At 40.5% G+C, this 22,100-nt stretch overlaps 1 protein-coding gene across 15 annotated transcripts in view; it reads right to left on the bottom strand.

The window, feature by feature from the left end:
• Nucleotides 1-22,100, bottom strand: part of ptprt (protein tyrosine phosphatase receptor type T) — a 415,083-nt gene that overhangs the window by 294,398 nt on the left and 98,585 nt on the right. For all 15 annotated transcript variants that reach the window (XM_046310949.1, XM_046310947.1, XM_046310956.1 and 12 more), the window contains exon 2: nt 17,657-17,782. In XM_046310949.1, coding sequence (XP_046166905.1) covers nt 17,657-17,782 — 126 coding nt within the window. The remainder of the gene's footprint in view (nt 1-17,656; nt 17,783-22,100) is intronic.

The raw sequence follows: 22,100 nt of genomic DNA, 5'->3' as shown, positions 1-22,100 counted from the left end.
ATATTTTTCTTTCGGGATATGTATACCGAGTATATTCACATTACCATGAGACCATTTTATTGGTACTCTATACGGTTATGTAAAAGATGTATATTTTTTAGTGATCGAATATGTAATATAGTACACTTATCGTCATTTGGAAGTAATCTAGAGAGGTTAGGAAAAATATATCTAGATCTTTTATGAGGCTGTGGAAGAATCCAAGTTGTGTATTTAAAAGAAAACCATAATCATCAGCATATAATGACACCTTTGTTTTTAAGCCCTGGATTTCTAATCACTTGATATTATTGTTGGATATGATTTTTCTGAGAAGTAGCCATTATTTACTATTTTACACCTAGGGTTACTATACATGATTTTAACACGTTTAATAAGAGATTCTCCTAAATATAAACTCCAGTCCTACTTTATCAAAAGCCTTTTCAAAGTCAGCTATGAAGAGCAAGGCTGGTTTCACAGATGTTTCATAGTGTTCTGATATTTTCAGTATTTGCCTTATATTATCTCCAATGTACCATCCATGTAAAAACCCTGTCTGATTAGAATTAATACCTTTTCAATTCTATGTGCTATACATTTTGCTGGAACTTTTTCATCACAACACTGAAGTGCAAGGGTCCTCCTATTTTTTAAATGGAACAATCGATCTTTGTCAATGTTCTGTTTAGTAATGACCGCTGCTTGTGATGAGACCTTGGAGATTGCTGTGAGACAATGACCATAAAGGACTACAGAAACTGATGGTTTCAAGAATTGACAATCTTAATATTTTCCCAAGACTAGAGATCTCTGAATTGCCTTGCCTCATATCAGGGATCATCAACTAGATTCAGCCGCAGGGCGATTTTTTCTTAAGTGGATGGATGGGGGGGGGACATAATTACCAATAATTTGTAGACTGCAAATTATCTGCAAGAAGCCCAAACAGATTTAATGCTTGACTTATTCAAATGTAAGCAAGATTTGAAATGATTATGTTTATGTGACCGACCGCCTTGATTCAGTCTTATGTAGCAACATTTGATTATTATTATTTTTTTACATTGGATAAAAGCAGAGACAGAGCTACAAAATGGTATATCATACACTGCATTTGAAGAACAATGGGAAAGTCATTCTACTATGAAAGTTGATAAATTTGTAACCTCACTTTTGAGAAAATGGCCTCTGAATGTTGTGCTCTATCGCTTTAAGAGTTGATGTGATCTGTTTTGCTCTCGGAGCTTTCAGTGCGCACAGAGTAGGGTTGATCTGAGCGTTCTGACCTCACAATGGCAGTCAAGCACCCACGCTAACTGGCTAACATTGGCTAGCTTGCTAGCTACTTCCAGACACAAATGAGAGAACACCCCACTCTGACCATTTTACTTGCTTGAGCAGAGCTGGTTAGGCCGTTTTAAAGTTATTCAGAGCATTGGCGACTGTAACTGTGCTGCTGGCAACAATTTAATTATGCTTTTTTTGCCAACATTTACTGACACCGGCCATATTCAACAGGTGTTGAGCATTCGGAAATTCATCCAGTTATTCTGCCCTCTAGCACACTCAGGTGAGAGTGCTCTGAAATCGGAGTAGATGGCCAGACTGAATTTACGAGTGCACCTGAAATGGATACTTGCATAGTGGAGGTCTATGCAATGTAGCTAGCCAGCTCACAACGTTACTACCGTGCATGGATCTGGAGGTAGCTAACCAACCAGGTGCAATGTTAGCAAGCTAACATTAGGCTATAACTAGTCAACTAGGCTCTGAGATGCGAATATTAAGATCATACACGTAGCATTTACTAGCCAACAATACACTTTAACTTGAAATGAAAACATTAGAAATGTGTAATATTTCAATGTAGCTAGCTAGACTATCATGGTTGGATGCTTCTCCCTGTCACAGATGCCATGGTTGCCCTTAGTTTGAAGATCCGGATACAGGTGTTTTCTCCATCCCCTTAGCTATCATACTCTAATTCCACTGATTTCAAAACTCAGTCCTCCAGAAAGTGGAGAGCAACACCTGTGCAGTACTACTAAGCAATATATTTGTTTTTAAAGCCACGTTAGACAGGATTAAATAAACAGACCGATCCGAACTCCTCTCTCGGCATGTCCAGCCCACTCATTATCTCAGCCAATCTTGGCTAGCAGGAAGGTTGCTGGCTTTTTCTGTTGCTAAACCAACTAGGCTCGTAATTTAACAATTTTTACTTACAGATGGCATGCACGTTTGATATTAAGGCACATGAAACGTCACATGTTCCAGAAGGCATGTCTACCCAAAAAAGCATTTTGATTAAAAAAAATTAATAAAAAAAGATTAAGTTCAAATTGCTCTCGTGTGAAGTAGTGACCCGCGACATACGCCTAGTTTACATATGATCAAGTGTCTCTCTATTATGCAAGGGAATACTTAGGAACAGATTTCTTAAATTAAAATCAATTGGAGATGATTAAGTTAATAAAGTGGTTTTATTTTTTGCTCAGAAAACTGGGGGGTGGGAAAATAAAAACCCAGCCCGGGGTCAGGCAGTTGGGGAACACTGCCTTACTCTATAGTGAACACAGTGTAACAAAGACTGTAACAGACTACAGATACAGACTGCCTGAAGAAGAAACAAGACAATTGATATATTTCCCCAAGACTAGAGATAGATTGATAGATCTCTCTTGCATGGCATCGCAGTGAAACTAAACACCTGTGTCATGAAGACTAGGTTGCTAATACTTGTCTGCTTCCCCCCAGTTATATCTCAGTTCCAGGCTAGGCTGAGGTTATCTGAACCCCCTCTATGAGTCCCCAGTGAAATCCTGGCTCTTTCCATATGAGAGGAAGATCCCAGTCAACCTCTATACAGCCCTACTCCTCTCCCTTACATTACTCCTTTGGCTGAAAACACTCCCTCTGTTCCTGTCCGGCGCCATTTCCCCCATCCATCATCCAACCCAGAGCATTCGTCTTCTTTATCTGAATCTGCACCCTGGAGTTTCCCTTTAAATGCATTCTAAGTGGCCCCATTGATTTCCTAGAAAGCAGAGAGTGTGGAGGTTTGAGGAGTCTAGCATTTGTTAGGGTGATTCTTGGGGATATTGGATGTGGGGGGGATTCCTTTAGTTATTCTATGCACTCAGTGCAATCATCTTAACTCCAGCCATCTGGAAAGAGGCAGGTCAGTGGAATGGGAAACAATGAACAGTGCCTTTCACTTTTGTAATTGGCGAACGAACATTAGGGCGGCAGGATTATAACTTGATTGCATTTCATTGTTGAGACAGCTTTCATGTAAATTGTTAGCAGCAAAAACAAAGTTTTTCAGATGTGGAGATGAGCTTCTAATTTATTCGAGGGTGTTATTAGTTTCCCTTTTTCTCATTAGAGGCTGCTATGATCTTCCCTGGTGATTTGGCAGCTTTTGAATAAAATAACACGCACCTCTGAGCAGTGCTGTTTCTTTAACATGCTAATCATAAATAGGCAGCAGCTTCGGTTGAGAACTGTTCAATTTGTAGCAACTTGGCCCTGACTGGCGCCGGTGCCACAGAGGGAGTTCTCATCGTTGAAAGGATTAAGGTCGTTCTTTATTCCTACAGAAAGAGAAAGAAAAAATAAGACAGCTTCGGCCAGAGGTGGCACCACAGGTCTCAGAGTGGTATGGCGAAGAAACATCTGGGGCCTGTAGTTTTTCCGGACCTTACACGGCATGACGTGATTCATCTCTTGTAAAGGTTTAATATGGGCTATGATGAGACCAGAGTTTTTCTTATCAGGTCAGACGGATGAAAACCCTGTCAAAATGCAGCAACCTTGTACTTGTTGTTATGAAGTATATTTTAAAGAAGGACTAGGGGTGTTCCTATACAGACACAGAGAAAGCAACATGATTGGACAATAAAATAAAATAAAACTTTGTCACATGCGCCAAATACAAGCCCTTAACCAACAGTGCAGTTCAAGAAAGAGTAAAGAAAATATTGACCAAATAAACTAAAGTAAAAAATAATAAAGTAACACAATAACATAAAACGAGGCTATATACTGGGGGTACCAGTACCGAGTCAGTGTGTGGGGGAACATGTTAGTCGAGGTAATTTGTACATGTAGGTAGGGGTAAAGTGACTATGCATAGACAAACAGCGAGTAGCAGCAGTGTAAAAACAAATAGGAGGCAAATGTAATAAGTCCAGGTGGCCATTTGATTAATTGTTCAGCAGTCTTATGGCTTTGGGTAGAAGGTGTTAAGATGTTAAGGAGCCGTTTGTTCTTAGACTTGGCGCTACGTACCGCTTGTCATGCGGTAGCAGAGAAAACAGTCTGACTTGGGTGACTGGAGTCTTTGGCAATTGTTTTGGGCTGTCCTCTGACACCGCCAAGTAGGAAGTCGACCAAGTATGATTTTTCAACACCGATACCGATTATTGGAGGACCAAAAAAAGACGATACCGATTAATCGGACGATCTTTATATAGATAATAATGACAATTACAACAATACTGAATGAACACTTATTTTAACTTAATATATTACATAAATAAAATAAATTTAGTCTCTAATAAATATAATATAATATAATAATAATATATGCCATTTAGCAGACGCTTTTATCCAAAGCGACTTACAGTCATGTGTGCATACATTCTACGTATGGGTGGTCCCGGGAATTGAAACCACTACCCTGGCGTTACAAGCGCCATGCTCTACCAACTGAGCTATAATGAAACACGTTCAATTTGGTTTAAATAACGCAAAAACAAAGTGTTGGAGAAAAAAGTAAAAGTGCAATATGTGCCATGTAAACAAGCTAATGTTTAAGTTCCTTGCTCAGAACATATGGAAACTGGTGGTTTCTTTTAACATGAGTCTTCAATATTCCCAGGTAAGACATTTTAGGTTGTAGTTATTATTGGACTGTTTCTCTCTATACCATTTGTATTTCATATAACTTTGACTATTGGATGTTCTTGTTGTTAATTTAGTATTGCCAGCCTAATCTCGGGAGATGATAGGCTAGAAGTCAACAGCGCAATGCTTGAAGCACAGCGAAGAGCTGCTGGCAAATGCAGGAAAGTGCTGTTTGAATGAATACTTACGAGCATGCTGCTGCCAACCACCGCTCAGTCAGACTGCTCTATCATAGACTTAATTATAATACAACACACCAAAATACGAGCCTGAGGTCATTAATATGGTCAAATCCGGAAACGATCTTTTCAAAAACAAAACCTTTATTCTTTCAGTGAAATACGGAACAGTTCTGTATTTTATCTCATGGCTGGCATCCCTAAGTCTAAATATTGCTGTTACATTGCACAACCTTCAATGTTATGTCATAATTATGTACAATTCTGGCAAATTAATTACGGTCTTTGTTAGGAAGAAATGGTCTTCACACAGTTCGCAACGAGCCAGGTGGCCCAAACTGCTGCATATACCTTGACTCTGCTTGCACAGAACCCAAGAGAAGTGATACAATTTCCCTAGTTTAAAGAAATTAATGTTAGCAGGCGATATTAACTTAATATGCAGGTTTAAAAATATATACTTGTGTATTGATTTTAAGAAGGGCATTGATGTTTATGGTTAGCTACACATTGGTGTTTTCACGAATGTGCTTGTTAAATCACCCGTTTGGCGAAGTAGGCTGTAATTCAATGATCAATTAACAGGCACCACATCGATATTATGCAATGCAGGACAAGCTAGATAAATTAGTAATATCATCAACCATGTGTAGTTTACTAGGGATTATGTTAAGATTGATGTTTTTTTTATAAAATAAGTTTAATGCTAGCTAGTACCTTACCTTGGCTCCTTGCTGCACTCACGTAACAGGTATCAGCCTGCCACGCAGTCTCCTCGTGGAGTGCAATGTAATCAGCCATAATCGGTGTCCAAAAATGCAGATTACCGATTGTTATGAAAACTTGAAATAGGCCGTAATTAAAATCGGCCATTCCGATTAATCGGTCGACCTCCAGATGAGATGAGTCTGTTACTCTGTGAAGCATGTATTTGGGCTACAAATTCTAAGGCTGGTAACTCTAATGAATTTATCCTCTGCAGCAGAGGTAACTCCGGGTCTTCCTTTCCTGTGGCATTCCTCATGAGAGCCAATTTCATCATAGCGCTTGATGGTTTTTGCAAATGCACTTGAAGAAACAAAGATCTTTACATTTTCCAGATTGACTGATCTTCATGTCTTAAAGTAATGATGGACTGGAATTTCTCTTTGCTTATTTGAGCTATTCTTGCCATAATATGGACTTGGACTTTTACCAAATAGGGCTATCTTCTGTCCCTCACCCCTACCTCGTCACAACACAACTGATTTGGCTCAAAAGAATTAAGGAAAATTACACAAATGAACTTTTAACAAGGCACACTTGTTAATTGAAGTGCATTCCAGGTGACTACCTCATGAAGCTGGTTGAGAGAATGCCAAGAGTGTACAAAGCTGTTATCAAAGCAAGGGTGGCTACCAAGCGCTCAATATCAAATAATTTCAGTGAACAACTGGAGGAGAATGAGAGTTGGCAAATAGTAGTCAACTAGTCTGATAGGCAACTGAATGATTTTGCCCTAGTCTAGACATTAAGGGCAGATGTCTGAACAGAGATGCCAAAGACCGCTTAGGACAACGGAATGTCGGAATCTTGATTCCGAATGTGCCATGTTTGGACTTATCAATACTCTCAACTTGAGCTTCCCTCAGGACCTTCAATGCACCTTGATTATGTGACGCTCATCTCAGCTCAGTGTTTGTCAGAAGAGCCTGCATTGCAGAACAACATTGTCTTGGAACAGTGCATTCTTCAAGTTTGTTCTTAGCTTTACTTGATATGTTTTCTGTCTTAAAGGTTATCACTGAGGGGAAACAGTGTCTTTTAAATATTGCACAGCTTTATTCAGTTGTGGAGCATTTAAAATTGTGATTACCTGGCAATTTATGTACTTAAACACTTAAAAAACGTGTGTATTTTTGTATTTTTCTTTGAATATTTTGTTGGAGGTTTTTACAGCTTTTTTGCTTCATATACAGTTGAAGTCAGAAGTTTACATACACTTAGGTTGGAGTCATTAAACCTTGTTTTTCAACCACTCCACAAATGTCTTGTTCACAAACTATAGCTTTGGCAAGTCGGTTAGGACATCTACTTTGTGCAAGACACAAGTAATTTTTACAACAGTTGTTTAAAGACAGATTATTTCACGTCATACCGCTCAGGAAGGAGACGAGTTCTGTCTCCTAGAGATGAAAGTACTTTGGTGCAAAAAGTGTAAATAAATCCCAGAACAGCAAAGGACCTTGAAGATGTTGGAGGAAACAGATACAAAAGTATCTATATCCACAGTAAAACTAGTCCTATATCGACATAACCTGAAATTCCGCTTAGCAAGGAAGAAGCCACTGCTCCAAAACCACCAAAATAAAGCCAGCCTACGGTTTGCAACTGCACATGGGTACAAAGATCGTACTTTTTGGAGAAATATCATCTGGTCTGATGAAAAAAAATGGAACCGTTTGGCCATAATGACCATGGTTATGTTTGGAGATAAAAGGGGGAGGCTTGCAAGCCGAAGAACACCATCCCAACCGTGAAGCACGGGGGTGGCAGCATCATGTTGTGGGGGTGCTTTGCTGCAGGAGGGACTGGTGCACTACACAAAATAGATGGCTTCATGAGGAAGGAAAATTATGTGGATATATTGAAGCAACATCTCCGGACATCAGGAAGTTAAAGCTTGGTCCCAAATGGGTCTTCCAAATAGACAATGACCAAATCACCCAACACTGCTATTTGTAAGGTTAATTTTATGTGCATGATGTGATTTTTTTAACCATTCCTGAACCTGTGACCATAAACAAGCTATATAGTGGCAATAGAATAAATTATCTATTGATTATGTCTCTTCACAACAAAATATACAGAGCTGAGATTGTTGTATGCCTCACATATATACAGTGGGGCAAAAAAAGTATTTAGTCCTCCACCAATTGTGCAAGTTCTCCCACTTAAAAAGATGAGGCCTGTCATTTCCATCATAGGTACACTTCAACTATAAGAGATAAGAGCGTCTGCTAAATGACTTAAATGTAAATGTAATGTAAATGTAACTATGACAGACAAAATGAGGGAAAAAAAATCCAGAAAATCACATTGTAGGATTTTTTATTTATTTATTTGCAAATTATGGTGGAAAATAAGTATTTGGTCACCTACAAACAAGCAAGATTTCTGCTCTAGAGGAGATCTGCATGGAGGAATGGGCCAAAATACCAGCAACAGTGTGTGAAAACCTTGTGAAGACAGAAAACGTTCATTGCCAACAAAGGGTATATAACAAAGTATTGAGATACACTTTTGTTATTGACCAAATACTTATTTTCCACCATAATTTGCAAATAAATTAATAAAAAAATCCTACAATGTGATTTTCATAGTTGAAGTGTACCTATGATGAAAATTACAGGCCTCTCTCATCTTTTTAAATGGGAGAACTTGCACAATTGGTGGCTGACTAAATACTTTTTTGCCCCACTGTATAGCATTCTGTTGGTGGCATTAATTTTATATAATAATTTAAACTGTAAAACTAAAAGTGTTGAGACAAGTGTAGTTTTTTGTAGCAGTTCATAAACCATATGCCAAGGAATTGGTAAAAAGCTCCTCCCATTTATTTTGCTGTAAAGAAAATTGTCCTCAGATGAAACTGGTATATTTGTCTATTTATGCCAATTCCTTTCAGCCAATTTGTATATTTAATATATTGCAGTTCCCGACCTTCTCCCTTATCCACGTTTGTGGTTGTGCTGCAATCAGTTGGTTGTAAGTTTGGATTGAGAAGATATTCATATACATATATATATATATATTTATTTTCAATAACTGCATGTGACATATCTCCTCCATTTTTATTCATAATACCATTAAAAATGTAATTACATTTGTAAACATTTTTTCCATAAATAATGTTTTTTTATTAATTAGTATATTTGAGTTTAACCATAACATTTGTTGAAATATTTGTTCCATCTTTTCTGGCGGATAAAACTGAAATGGCTTGTTTAAGAAAGGGTGATACTTTAAACAAAATGACATTTTCAATTTGTCATTAATGAGAACATTGACTCAACGTGTAGGCTAGATTAAGAGGTACCAAAAGGACAACAGAATGAATTCCAACCTCGAATATCAACACCATATCTGCCAAACCTGTCAACCGTTTCCTGCATCTGCCCAATTTGAAGGAGCACCTACTGGGAAGATAAAGAGAGCAGTTGACAGAATATGTGTTGGAAGTTGTTTCAACTGAATCCTCGCTACTACCTCTGTTAAATGCACTGTCTGAATGTTACGTTAGGTGGGAAGGAACTGCATTAAATGTTGGTCCCTTTTGTCTGACTATTGGTGGATTTATTTAACCAGTTTGAGTATGATTTAACACAATGTCATTGGATGGAATTTTGACACAAAATTGTAAAGGGTACAACTAACATGGATTGGTTCAACAACAGTAAATGATGGTAATCCAAATGATTTAAAATCAAGTCAATATTATAGATTTGATTTATGTTGGATTTACATGATTATTACATATGATGGAACCACTTAAGTCAAGATAATATTATTCATTGAATTTATTTGGAATTTGTATTATTTAATTATATTTGATGGAAACACTTAGATTATGCTGGAATTTAAACTATGTTAATCTTCTGATTTATTTTTGTGTGTATCTCCATTGTAAAGTAGTACATTTCCTTCTTTTGTATTTGAAATGAGCATAAAGCTAATATTGGCGATTTACCACCACTTGCAGTGCTGGGCCATTTATTGTATCATTGTAGTGATGATATAGCTTAAAGCCATTTATTAACCATAGGCAACCCAGTTTGGGTTGGTTGATCGCTCCCAACCCATAGGATTCCCCAACCAGATGAACACTTTAAAAATGGTGGAAGCCCTCAATGGAAATATCTATGCTAAAACAGGCTATATCCATCTAGAGTCCTCTAACTCTATGGGTACAGCACAAGAGGTGAGAGTGAGTGGCATGGAATACTTCCCTCTCACAGAAACAGGCTACTTCCCAAAACTATTCCCACTTTTGCAGAGTCCCCTCCACCTCCTTCTCTCCATTATGTTAATCTTCCAAAGTGAAAGGAGGAGCTCCCTTCCATAACTCTGTGCCGAACCGTCCTCTTTATCGCCGAGAGCGGTAGCCAACGCTACAAACACTTGTTTCATTAGGCATGATTTAAGTCCCACACATCACCGTGCATTTATTTCACTGCCACTGAACAGATTCTGAGAAAAAGAGGAACTGTTTCTACTCTAGAAATTAAATGAATAAATACATGATGGGAGACTGATTTTATGAGTGTAGTTAACTTTTAATTAACGTGTGCAGGCACCTAGCATTGTTGTTTGTTAGTGATGTTTCTGTAGCACATGAGATGGAGTTTGCAAGACAAATGGCCACTGAATTGATACAAATAATCATGATATCATTCTGCCAGGTAAGCATTGGCTACTTTATAGCTAATTAACATTTAATTGAGAAGGTCTTTGGGAAAGCCTTCCCATCTACCAGAAGACGGTTAGGCCTATCATTCGCGTCACTATATTTTTCCTGTTCCTTAATTGTTTGAAACCTTGTCGTTATACTATGAGATGTGTCTTACCTTGCTTCAAAGTGACCTATAGCCAAAATCCCACTATAGAAACGTGGAGGCAATTATTTTAAAGAGTTCCTCATATTATCTAGCAGCCGAAGGCATTATCCTAGTCATATTAGCAACCCCATGATAGTTGCATCTTTAGATCGCCCCTCACTCCCAATTTCTAACAGATGTGTCCATCTCTGTCCATGAAACTGCTCACATGTGCAGTGTGATTTTCAAATTTTTTCCTGCAAAGCAAATCACTCTTTTTTTTCTCCATTCACGCTAGACCACCACCGTATGCACATTGCTGCGGTGAAAATGTGAAATATATTTTTTTAACATTTTAAAGCTAAAACATTCTTATCTGTTCCATCAGCCTTATTAATTGATACAGCATATACCTCAACTACACTACTTTAATAAGAATCATAGGGATTAATAAGTATACGCAATGCACACTGAAAAGTAAGTGGGTATACAACATATACCCTCCACTACACCACTGTGTGTGTGTGTGTGCACGTGTTTCTGTACCTGTGTCTATGTCTGTCTCCGCGTGCGTGCATGCATGCGTGCGTACGTGTGACTGGAATATTGTAGTGGTGGTGGTGCAGACAGTGAGTGAGCAGAGAGGGAAAGACAAACTGTGCTTGTTCACCTGGGGGGACATGCAGACCTCTTTAAAACAAGGACAGCTAGTCAGTTACTCAGAGCAGCACGGCCACTACTGTCCATAGAGGCCGATGACGGAGACAGCTAAGGCCAAACCATCTGTCTATAGCCCAGTCAGAACAAGCCAATCACACTAGATTTAGCCCTAACGGCATAACTATAACTGGAAATTAAAACTGATTACATTAATAACATTCATTATTTTCCTGTTTAATTACTTAATGTGGGGTTGTAATATCAAGAACTGTAATTATGTATAATTAAAGCTATCAAGCATTCACACTAGCACTGTATCACTCAGGGTTGCTACTACTCACGCTAACTCGTTTTGCATGTGGTATTCTTGACGCAGTGGGTTTTGCGCAGGCTATGGTGAACACACTTGTATTAATGAATGTAGTGATGGCTAAGTAGGGCATTGGCTTTGGCAGTTTGACTGTTTCTCTATGGCTGGTCCAGATTGGCTTCCAAGTCAAATGAAACCAGACGTACACTTTGATGTGGTTAGTTCTACTACTGATGATGACCCTCTTAATACTACATTTTTAACTGCAACCTATGAGTAGATAGCAATGAAAGACTACGACAGTGAGATGGTCAACACAGACTCCATTTGACCACAGGAGTCAGTTCTTTCAACCTATCCTCAAGATATGGCCCCATAATACTATGCTATTTAATCATTTAAAAACACATCAGTATAATATACAAGTAGATGACTTCTATAAACCAACGGGGAAACACAAAGGACCCAATGGAATATCCATGATAAACATCCTTATGCACTTTTTCCTTCAAAGCGGCCTCAATGTCAACAAAGCTCATTCCCACCATACAAACACTTAGTTGTTATCAGCGGGTCGGCTCATAAATGCCATCCCTTTCTCACGGTAAAACGTATTATATTCTCTGGGGACCGATTCCTTCCATATGATGTGCCTTTTAAATGTTTTGTAGTCTAACAGTGGCAGCTGAGTGACTTACGCTGCCCATTCTTCCTAGACACCGTTGAGATTGGCGGAGTGCTCTAGCCCCATGTCACACAAGAGGAATATTGTTATATGGCTGCGGGGCAGTTGGAGCGGGGTGCATACTAATGGTGGCATCTCATTGGTTGTACAGTGAGCTCTTAAAGTACCCCAGCAGAACCGAAGCGACTCCAGGAGTGGACATGTTGTCAGTTAGAACCCCACATTGAAGTAGTGCTAAGGGCCTGGGGGTTGCAAAGTCCAATATAGGCCTGAGATAGTGGGCTGTCGTGATGGGGAAAGAGCAGGATTTCTCTGTGTTATGAGAAGTACTTTGCCATTCAATGGACCACACCGTCTTATAGCACACACCAGTCATAAGCCAACATTTTTTCAAGATACAATCTAACAATGATTCCATAACTACAACCATACTATGGCAGACCTGGGTTCAAACAGTATTTGTTTTACTTTAAAAAATGTTGAGTATTTGATTGAGCCTGTGTGAAGTGCCAGATGGGCAGAGTTTGCACTTTTGGGAACCATTCCATTGGTTGAAGTGCAACCTTGTCAAATCTGGTATTAGACTATAATTGATCTTGTATTTCAAACCACAATACTATCTCTTCAACTGACAATGAAATGAAGATTTTCTTTCGAAGATCTAAACACTCATATCATCACTGAGTTAATCTCACCATCAACACCCATCTTGAATTCATCAGTGGTGATACTTATCTTTGCGTGATGATAATACAATTACAATTATTGTAATTGCTATTACAGGCCACACTTCACAACACAACATTCTTTGAGGCTGGATCAATATATAAGTTCATCTCTTTGGGGAGTGAGGTTTCCGGAAATGGATCCCTGTGTTTCTGTCATATTGAGGTCAGACTAAGATATCGTTCCTTGATAACCTGAGTTTAGGCGCACAAGGGTATGTACCATTTTGTATACCAAACCCACAGACAAAAACAGCATTCTACATGCTTCTAGTGCACATCCCACATAACATTCTATGAATCTTATATTGAAACCTATGCACCTGTAACATACATTATACAACATAGTGTACAGCACAGTGAGTAAGTCAGCTGAGGAGTCACACACTGACTACGCTTGAGTGAAAATCACATGTCAGCATCGGCTGTGATGACTTAAGGGAGAGTGGATAAGGTAGAGAAAGAGGGGGGAGAGGGAGGTAGAGTGAGTGAGAGAGAGAGAGAGAGAGAGAGAGAGAGACAGACAGAAAGAGGAGAGAGAGACAGACAGAAAGAGGAGAGAGACAGACAGAAAGAGGAGAGAGAGAGAGACAGAAAGAGGAGTGAGAGACAGACAGAAAGAGGAGAGAGAGACAGACAGAAAGAGGAGTGAGAGACAGACAGAAAGAGGAGAGAGAGACAGATAGAAAGAGGAGTGAGAGACAGACAGAGACAGACAGAAAGAGGAGAGAGACAGACAGAAAGAGGAGAGAGAGACAGACAGAAAGAGGAGTGAGAGACAGACAGAAAGAGGAGAGAGAGACAGATAGAAAGAGGAGTGAGAGACAGACAGAAAGAGGAGAGAGAGACAGACAGAAAGAGGAGAGAGAGAGACAGAAAGAGGAGTGAGAGAGTAGAGAGAGCAAGAGAGAGATGGAAAAATATAGAGAGATAAAGAGGATAGGGAAGGGAGATTCTCAGAGGTGTGGGGTCCCCAGTGATGGGGCGAAGTGAATGAGTGCTCTTAGCCTGGCAGCAGACTGCTGCAGACAAGGGTTTCTCTACAGGGTGTTCATTGGCAGCCCGTCACTCTGAGGATGGGCCCACATTGATTTCTTAGTGCCTGAGAACATGAAAACAAAATTGACGCGTGTTATGATTCCCTTCTTCCCGTCTCGAAGGCCATCGCCGGAGTCTTGGTAGGGAAAGGAGGAAAGTTCACACAGACTGGAAGTGTGTGTGGTTGTGTGCGTGCATATGTGTGTGTGTGCATAATGCACATGCTTGAAATTGTGCATGTGTATCAGAACATTTCCCTGTTGCCACTAAAAGAACCTTACACAGACAGACATGACTCTTGGATTTTACCTGGCCTGGGTTAAGATTTTCTTCATAAATCCTATTTTTCATTAGAAAACCAAACAGCAGCAACTGGGCACCCACATTTGCGGCTTTTTGCTTGCAGAGGTCAAGTCATCAATCAGTGTCCAAATAAAATTATTTACATTCTCTTTTTCCCTCAACAGTGAGTGTCTAATAAAAAGAACGCTATTGCTCTCAGACAAATAAACATAAAACCTATAAGGGGTTTGTTGACTGCGAGCGGTCTGATGTAGGTGACCTAAACCCGACATTCAAAGAAAAATGAGGCAGGGGGGGGATTATCCCAGGGCTCTGTCTAGGAAACCGTGTGTAGGTGCACATCCTTCTCTTATCTCCTAGTCCCAGCACACTGTCTCACAATGACAGTTACCTCGCAGACTCTAATTTATTCGGAGTTTACTCAAGAGGTGATAATCCATTTATCTTCATAATAATGTGCTCATTAGGGAGAGTGACACTCAATCCAGCTGGGATGAGGTCCCATGGATCTGCGGTATCCGCCGGGTACTGGTGCAGCTTCCCGACTTCAGTGATAATGAATAACCCATTCGATTTGACCTTTGGCCATAACTCTGCCTCCATTATGGCTCAGGTGAATTCTGGGGGTGACTGTTAAAAAAAGCAAGGGTGAGTCATGAACCTTCCTGCTTATCTAATCAGCATTGTTACCGTGTCTGGTTAAGAGGTCCTGTGAGTATGGTGAGTAGTAATTCTCCCTCCATTGACGGGAGATGGTCAATGTATGTGAGGAGAGAGAGAGCGTGCCTGGGGCCCCTTTCCCTGTCAATTTCTTATCAATGCGGCTCCCTCTCCACTTCCAACCCTCGCCCGCCTGCCACGCTCAAATCAGAAACACAATCAAGACTGCAAGTCATACAAGAGCACTCAAATCATCACCAAGAACAAAACAAGTAGACAAGTCATTTAACCCATTTACCCTCATCAGACTTACACAGACCAATAACACCAGGAACTAATGCAACTGGGCTGTTGACAACCTATAATTCAAATGTCCATTACTAATCCCAGAGTCCTTTGGCGTAGGCTTCAAACTACACAGTTTCCCCCCAGTCGAGTAAACACGTCACATCAAAATGACAGTACACAGCCATGTTTCTGGTGATTGGTTCAGAATTTTTTTTTTCCAGACAGAGCTCCACTTGAAGAGGTAATAATGGAGATTGATGTGGGAGCAGATTTCAGAGAGTCGTGCGAATGGGTGGGAGAACGCAACAATTCCAAAACTCCCTGTCCGCAATCAATCTCTGACAACAGCAAACGAATCAACAAAACATGTCACGTCACAGTGTTATTTACTGGTACCTTATACACTAGATACTGCTTTTGTAGCGAGAGAGGTATAACAAGGACTCTAAGCGTAGCTACTGTGTAGCGGTGAGAGCCTAATGGACTCTAACAAAAGCCATGGCCAGTGATTAGTATATCCCCTCTCTTGAGAAGCACTATTGCACACAAAGTCCGCCATGCAAACAGAAGAAACCTTGCCCATTGCCCTGAGATACATGGGACAAATCCCACCGCGGCCACCAATTTAAAGTGCCATTTGGAGTGTTTGAAGAGTGAAATATCAACAAAGGTCAAATTAAGACTCAATGATGGGAACAGCATACAGAGTGCAAAAACATTACTTGGTTCCCTGGAGTCAACAACTATCACATACTAGTCAAGCATTAGTAATCAACTGTCCCAAACTTTAATCTGCACTCATAGGGCTTGTTTCCAGGACACAGATTAGGCAGATTAGGTTTAGTCTTGGACTAAGAATTATTCTCTGTGGAGGACCTCCTTTGAAAGCTCTTGAGTCTATGACTAGGCTTAATCTCCCTACGGCAAACAGGCCCACACACTTTCAGTAGTCACAGTGACAGAAAGTAATATTGCTTCTTGGTCTTGACACCAGGACTGAACACCTTTAAGTAGACAGGTCCCCTTTATTCCAAGATTAGAACTGACCATAAAATGCCTCAACCGTGGAGTAGTAGTGGGAAAGTTGAGTTGAAAAGAGCTTAGAACTGATAAGGCTTTTATACTCAGCGTGTCATCTGTGGCTTTCAAGTAATATTCTAAGGAGTTTGGTCTGTCTGAGAGACTTTGTGTGACTGCTCAACCTCTTCTTAACGATCTCCTAACCCAGGGTAATATCCTGCCGCCAAACGTGAGCATTATTAAAGGAAGGAGAAAAAAACAAACACAGAAAAACACAACTCAACCCATTCCCTCGGAACGGCACTCTTTTTGAAGCGGTGAAAGAGCCCTGGTAACAAGGAGGACAGCTTGCACTGATGGGAATAACCTCATCACCTGAGCCCCTCCTGAGTCTCTGAGCCTCACTGCTCTCACTCTCTTTTTCTGTAGAGCCCACTGTGTTCGGCATTGTTCAACGGTACATTGTATGAAACGCCATGCACGATCAGTGAAGATGCTTGTCCCGCTTGCATTTCAGCTGTTGCGGGTGACACACACACAGAAGGGCAGACACATGATGTATCTACCTCCACATTAACACATGCAGTGATGCCTTTGATTAGATGCTCCTATCCTGATGACACAAATATGAAGGAATATGGGTTTGTTCATTTATTTATACCGCCTTTTTTTCCACAGAGGTACCCTGTTTTGCCATGCCGAAAAAATGAGACTTTGATCATGTTGTTCTCGGCGCTTCTGATTTTCACACGACCTGAATTTGCACCAAATGCAAAAAATTGCCCCATATGCCTTCTTTGTGCGATCTTCAATGAAATTTGCTCAGCAGTCAGCACAGTAGACAAATATAACAGCCTCTACTACAGTACTGGCAGGATGTGTCCCAAATGACACACTATTGCCTAAATAGTTCACTACTTTTTCACCAGGGTCCAGAGGAAGACCCCTTAGGGCTATGGTCAAAAGTAGTGCACTATGTAGGGAATAGGGTGCCATCTGTTACATAGTTGCAGTGTGTTCAACTGCTAACTGGATTAATGTCAGTGGCGTAACACTAGAAGGCACCCCACGGAGCTGGGGAGCTGACACTGACATCCCTACCATAGGTGATCAGTCAGAGAGAAACAAAGAGAGATGGTGAGAGAGAGAGGGAGTGAAAGCGGAGGAGAGCCAAAATACAGATATAATTGTCCATGAGAGGACAAGAAAGAAAGATGAGCTGACGAAAGCGCACACACACACACATCCAAAAAGAAGGGGTGAGGAGAGGAGAAAGGGGAAAATAAAGGAAGGAGAGAGGAGGAAGCCCTGTTGTGTACCTGTGGGAACAGCCACGTCCATAGTGGGCCTCTCCCAAGTGTTGACTTGCTCCCAGGCGAAGCCATTGGTCCCCAGGGCCACACTGTAGCCACAGCTGCTGTAGTGCTCTTCAAACGAACAGCTGCCTGTAGGACACGACGAGAAGAGAAGGGTTGCATATGTAAACACGATAAAGCCATATACTCACATCATTATTTCATCCCGCTAAATAATGATTTTCCAGCGCATTAGGCTTCATGCTAGCCAGAAGCCATGGATTGAGAAAGCAAGACTAAACTCGGTCTAATTAAAATGTACTCTTTGAGATGCGTGGTTTAATTGCAATGAGAGGATTCAAAGGGAATTCTTCGTTTTTTTTGTGTTTTATCTCTGTTTTTTCAATTACACCCATAGTTTAAGTGTTTTTGAGCATAGATCGATTGAGCTAGGCTGTGCTGACTTGACAGTTTACTGTGGCAAGGAATACAGTTATTGTATTACACATGTATGGATATATTTTTTCCAATTAAATGAAAAGCTTGCTTCTGGTTATAATCTAATCTATAAAATTGCATAAGCCAAGGACTAAACAGTCATTGGCAGTTAATGACTTGCCTGTTTACTGAATGGAAAATCAGAGCAGAAGAATGGGTTATTATTCCATTAAAATGAGAGGGAAGTTGGTGACAATGATCTTTTGTTAGACAGATGACTTGGGTTTAACCCCCCCCCCAAAAAAAAAACACCACAGTATGTCCATCCTGAAATGTCCCAAACATGTATTCCTATGTCAATAAATCCAATCTTCCTAATCAAAACCCCGAATCTCACTACTGAGATTGAGGCTGTCCTAATATGGACACTACATAACAAATGACTTTTCACTTTCCATATCAAAAGTGTCAAATAACCACCATCGTGGCATCGTGTCCATTTATTGTATTTTTTGTGTGTGTGTGTGTGTGTGTGTGGGGGGTGTAAAAGAGACAAGAATAACAAGCCAAAGCCCTTCATCTCCTCTAATTAATGTTGCCTACCAATTTGATCCATTATTGATAAGTTGCCCACAGCAGATAAGCAACAGTTTCATTATCAGTTGAAGCTGCTGCTACAACCCGCACCCACATCTGCAAATAGGAGAGGAGTTAGCGTAAAAATGGGGGCTTTTCATCACTAATGCTAGTAGACAGTGAGACATAATTGGGAAGTTTTCCAGCAGCTGAGTTTCTTTAGGCTCTCTGTCGAGACATTGTTTATCAAATAGAGTTTCCCGTGTAGCACTTTCATCAATAAGGTTTTAATGAACTGAGAGGCATGTTTCTAAGGGCAGGAATAGGGAGTTAGAATGTGTTCACAGTCGCTACAGTCAGAGAGGATGTTTGACTAGAAAAAATTGCCAGAGGAGAAATTTAAATGTTTGCACCTCAGGATTTCATTTGAGAATTAGGGGTCCTGCAATTAATATGTATTGCTAGCAGATTACAACTGTACTGTAATTAATGTGCATTTAATTTGAATAAATGTAATATTTTTGCCATTTCGGGCAAATACATTGCGAGTTTGCTAGCTAGTTTAGTTGAATTTTAAAATGATATGATCAACCAAGATATCTTTGGAAATATCTGTTTTGAAATGTGGTATAAAAGGTAAAGAAAATGGACGCTTGGCCACAGTACAGTATATTTAAAACGAGTGATGATTGAATGTTGAATTTCTCAAGTAATCTTTACATAGCTCTTTATGAAGATAATCTTTTTGGACAGATTATCCTCAGGGCTCATTCATTTGGATCAGTGGTTTCTGGTTAAGTTGAGTATTAGCGTTGATAAAGATAAAGATATGCACCCATCTTGTGATTATACTCAAGACCCTTCTAAAACATTCCAGTCTTTCATCCATTTCCGGAGCCCCAATCGTACCCTTTGGATAATTAGAACCTTACATTTATACCCGGTTTAAATCGAAACTGACAGTGCCTAGCATGATATACACCAATGAGGACAAACTCAGCTAAAGCTTCTGTTTTCTGTTCACTTAGATAAGATCTTAGTTTGCTCCCATAAAATTTACTGTCATCATCTAAGATTTAATTACAGCGTTTACTAACATACTGTGTGTACTCTTTTTGTATCCCCCGGCGGCATTTCCAAGCTAGGCAGGCTAATATACGGCTCGGATGCTAAAGCTATTACTTTCACTCCAATAGGCATGAATAATAGCCAAATATAGCTTTCATTAATATAGCAGTCAACAGAGATGTACAGTATTCAGGACAGTGTTTTTGTCATGTAATATTTGTCTTCCAATTTAGGTCAAATGTGTCCTGGCAAAGGCCAGGCAGCCAAATTCTTAGTTTCCTTAGAGAATGTATGACTCAATGGGACACATATTTGTATTTATTTTCTGCTTGAGTGAAAACAACCAACAACTTGTTTCTCTCTAGTTGTCACTGTGCCACTGGCTCAGAAAAACACACACACACACACACACACACACACACACACACACACACACACACACACACACACACACACACACACACACACACACACACACACACACACACACACACACACACACACACACACACACACACACACACACACACACACACACACTCCTGAAGTCAATAGATCCAATCCATTTGGACAGGATCATGGACATAAAACAGAGTAGACCGATTGAATGAGTGAGAGAGAGAGACACATACAGACACAACACAAACACACACAGAGAATCGCTTTCACTCACATCCCGTTTGAAATGAATCCAGATTCGCCAGTCATGCTGAATTAGATGAGAAAATAAGGCTAACGAGGGTGCCTCTAATAACACACACAGCTCGTTCGATTTAGCCGCTCCCTCAACCCCTGCTAATTCTACCTTTTCCACTTCACAAACTCTTAAACCTCCCAAGACAATCTATCCCCGTCCATCACCCTGTGGAGAGGAGAGAAGGCTGTAGGTAAGATAAGTAGCCAGGCATTGGACAGAGGTTCTACGAGCTCACTCAGGTCAAAGCCGGGACATGTTCAGTGTTCAAGCACCAAACAAAAGAATACCGAATAAAATGGGGAGAAACTACCGTAAACCATTTTGCTACGGTGTGACCTCATGAGCATTACCCAGTTGAGAGAGGATACAGTTGCTTGAAAATGAAATCATGTGAACTGTACACACAACTGCTTTTTCAAAGCAATCAAATCAACCTTCAGGCTTCAGAGTAAAACACAGCACGCATCAGTCTTGTCTTTATCTTTTCACTGCAACTCTTCATCGAGATTTAGGGAATTACTACTTTGAAAAGTAACAGCGACAGTAAAACTGTATTTCACACCGATGGTTAAACTCTGCAATTGATCCGCGGTTCAGATGCGCGCCGAACCGTGATTCGTACGGATCACAGATCAACTACGGTCTGTTACACCACTAGTGAACAGTCAGTCCATGGCTCGGGTGGATGAAGTACTTGGCGATCTTTTGGGACTTCCTCAGAGATGGCTTGGTGTGGATGTCCTGGAGTACAGGGAGCTCTCCCTCGGTGATGTATTGCACCATCTACACCACCCTCCGTAGGACCTTCCGGTTGAGGATGGTGCAGTTGCCAAACCAGGCAGTGATGCAGCCAGTCAATATTTGAATTTGATATTAAGATTTTCTCGATTGTGCAACTGTAGAACTTCTTGAGGATCCGAGGGCCCATCCCGCATGTCTTCAGGCGCGATGGTGGTGTGATTGGACCATGTCAGATCCTCTGTGAAGTGTACGCCGAGGAACTTGAGGATTTTGACCTCTCGACTGCAGCCCCATTGATGACAATAGCGGTGTGCTCCTCCCTGTTTTCTGTAGATTTGCTGACTTTGAGGGAGAGAGGCTGTTTTCCTGCCACTGTGCCAGGGCTCGAACCTCTTCCCTGTAGTTGCTTCCGGTTTGGAGCGAGTGGTCGCATCGGCGCTTCGCTCCCGCAGGTAGTATAACTTTTTACATTTCATTATATTTCATTATAGCACAACGGTTTGATTTGTCTAATCTTAGCAATTTCTTCTCAGCTAGCTACATAGCCGTCTTTGTATCAAAGATAATTGCGTAATTATCGTATTTCGCCGTCCTAACGTAGTCTTCACTAGCCAGCTAGCTAACGTCCACTGATTAGCTGCACTGGGAAAACTATTACACTCAACTGAACGACTTGATCAGTGTAGTGTTAGCTAGCTACATAGCTGTCTTTGCTGTCTTCGTATCTTCGTTCCAAGATAATTGTGTTGTTTAGGTTTAGAGTGTAGAGTGATCTTAGAGTGATTATCTTAATTTACCGAGGTTAGCTAGCCAGCTATTTGTTGTCCTTAACGTAGGAGACTCTGCTAGCTAGCCAACAGCTAGCCAACACTAGCCAAAGTCTTCTGAATAGAACTCAACAACCCGGTCGCATTCACAGGTAGTATCACATTTTCACTTCATTTCATT

Source organism: Oncorhynchus gorbuscha, linkage group LG18 (assembly GCF_021184085.1).
Source record: "Oncorhynchus gorbuscha isolate QuinsamMale2020 ecotype Even-year linkage group LG18, OgorEven_v1.0, whole genome shotgun sequence".
Classification (NCBI taxonomy): Eukaryota; Metazoa; Chordata; class Actinopteri; order Salmoniformes; family Salmonidae; genus Oncorhynchus; species Oncorhynchus gorbuscha.
This window is presented reverse-complemented; position numbering and strand designations above follow the sequence as displayed.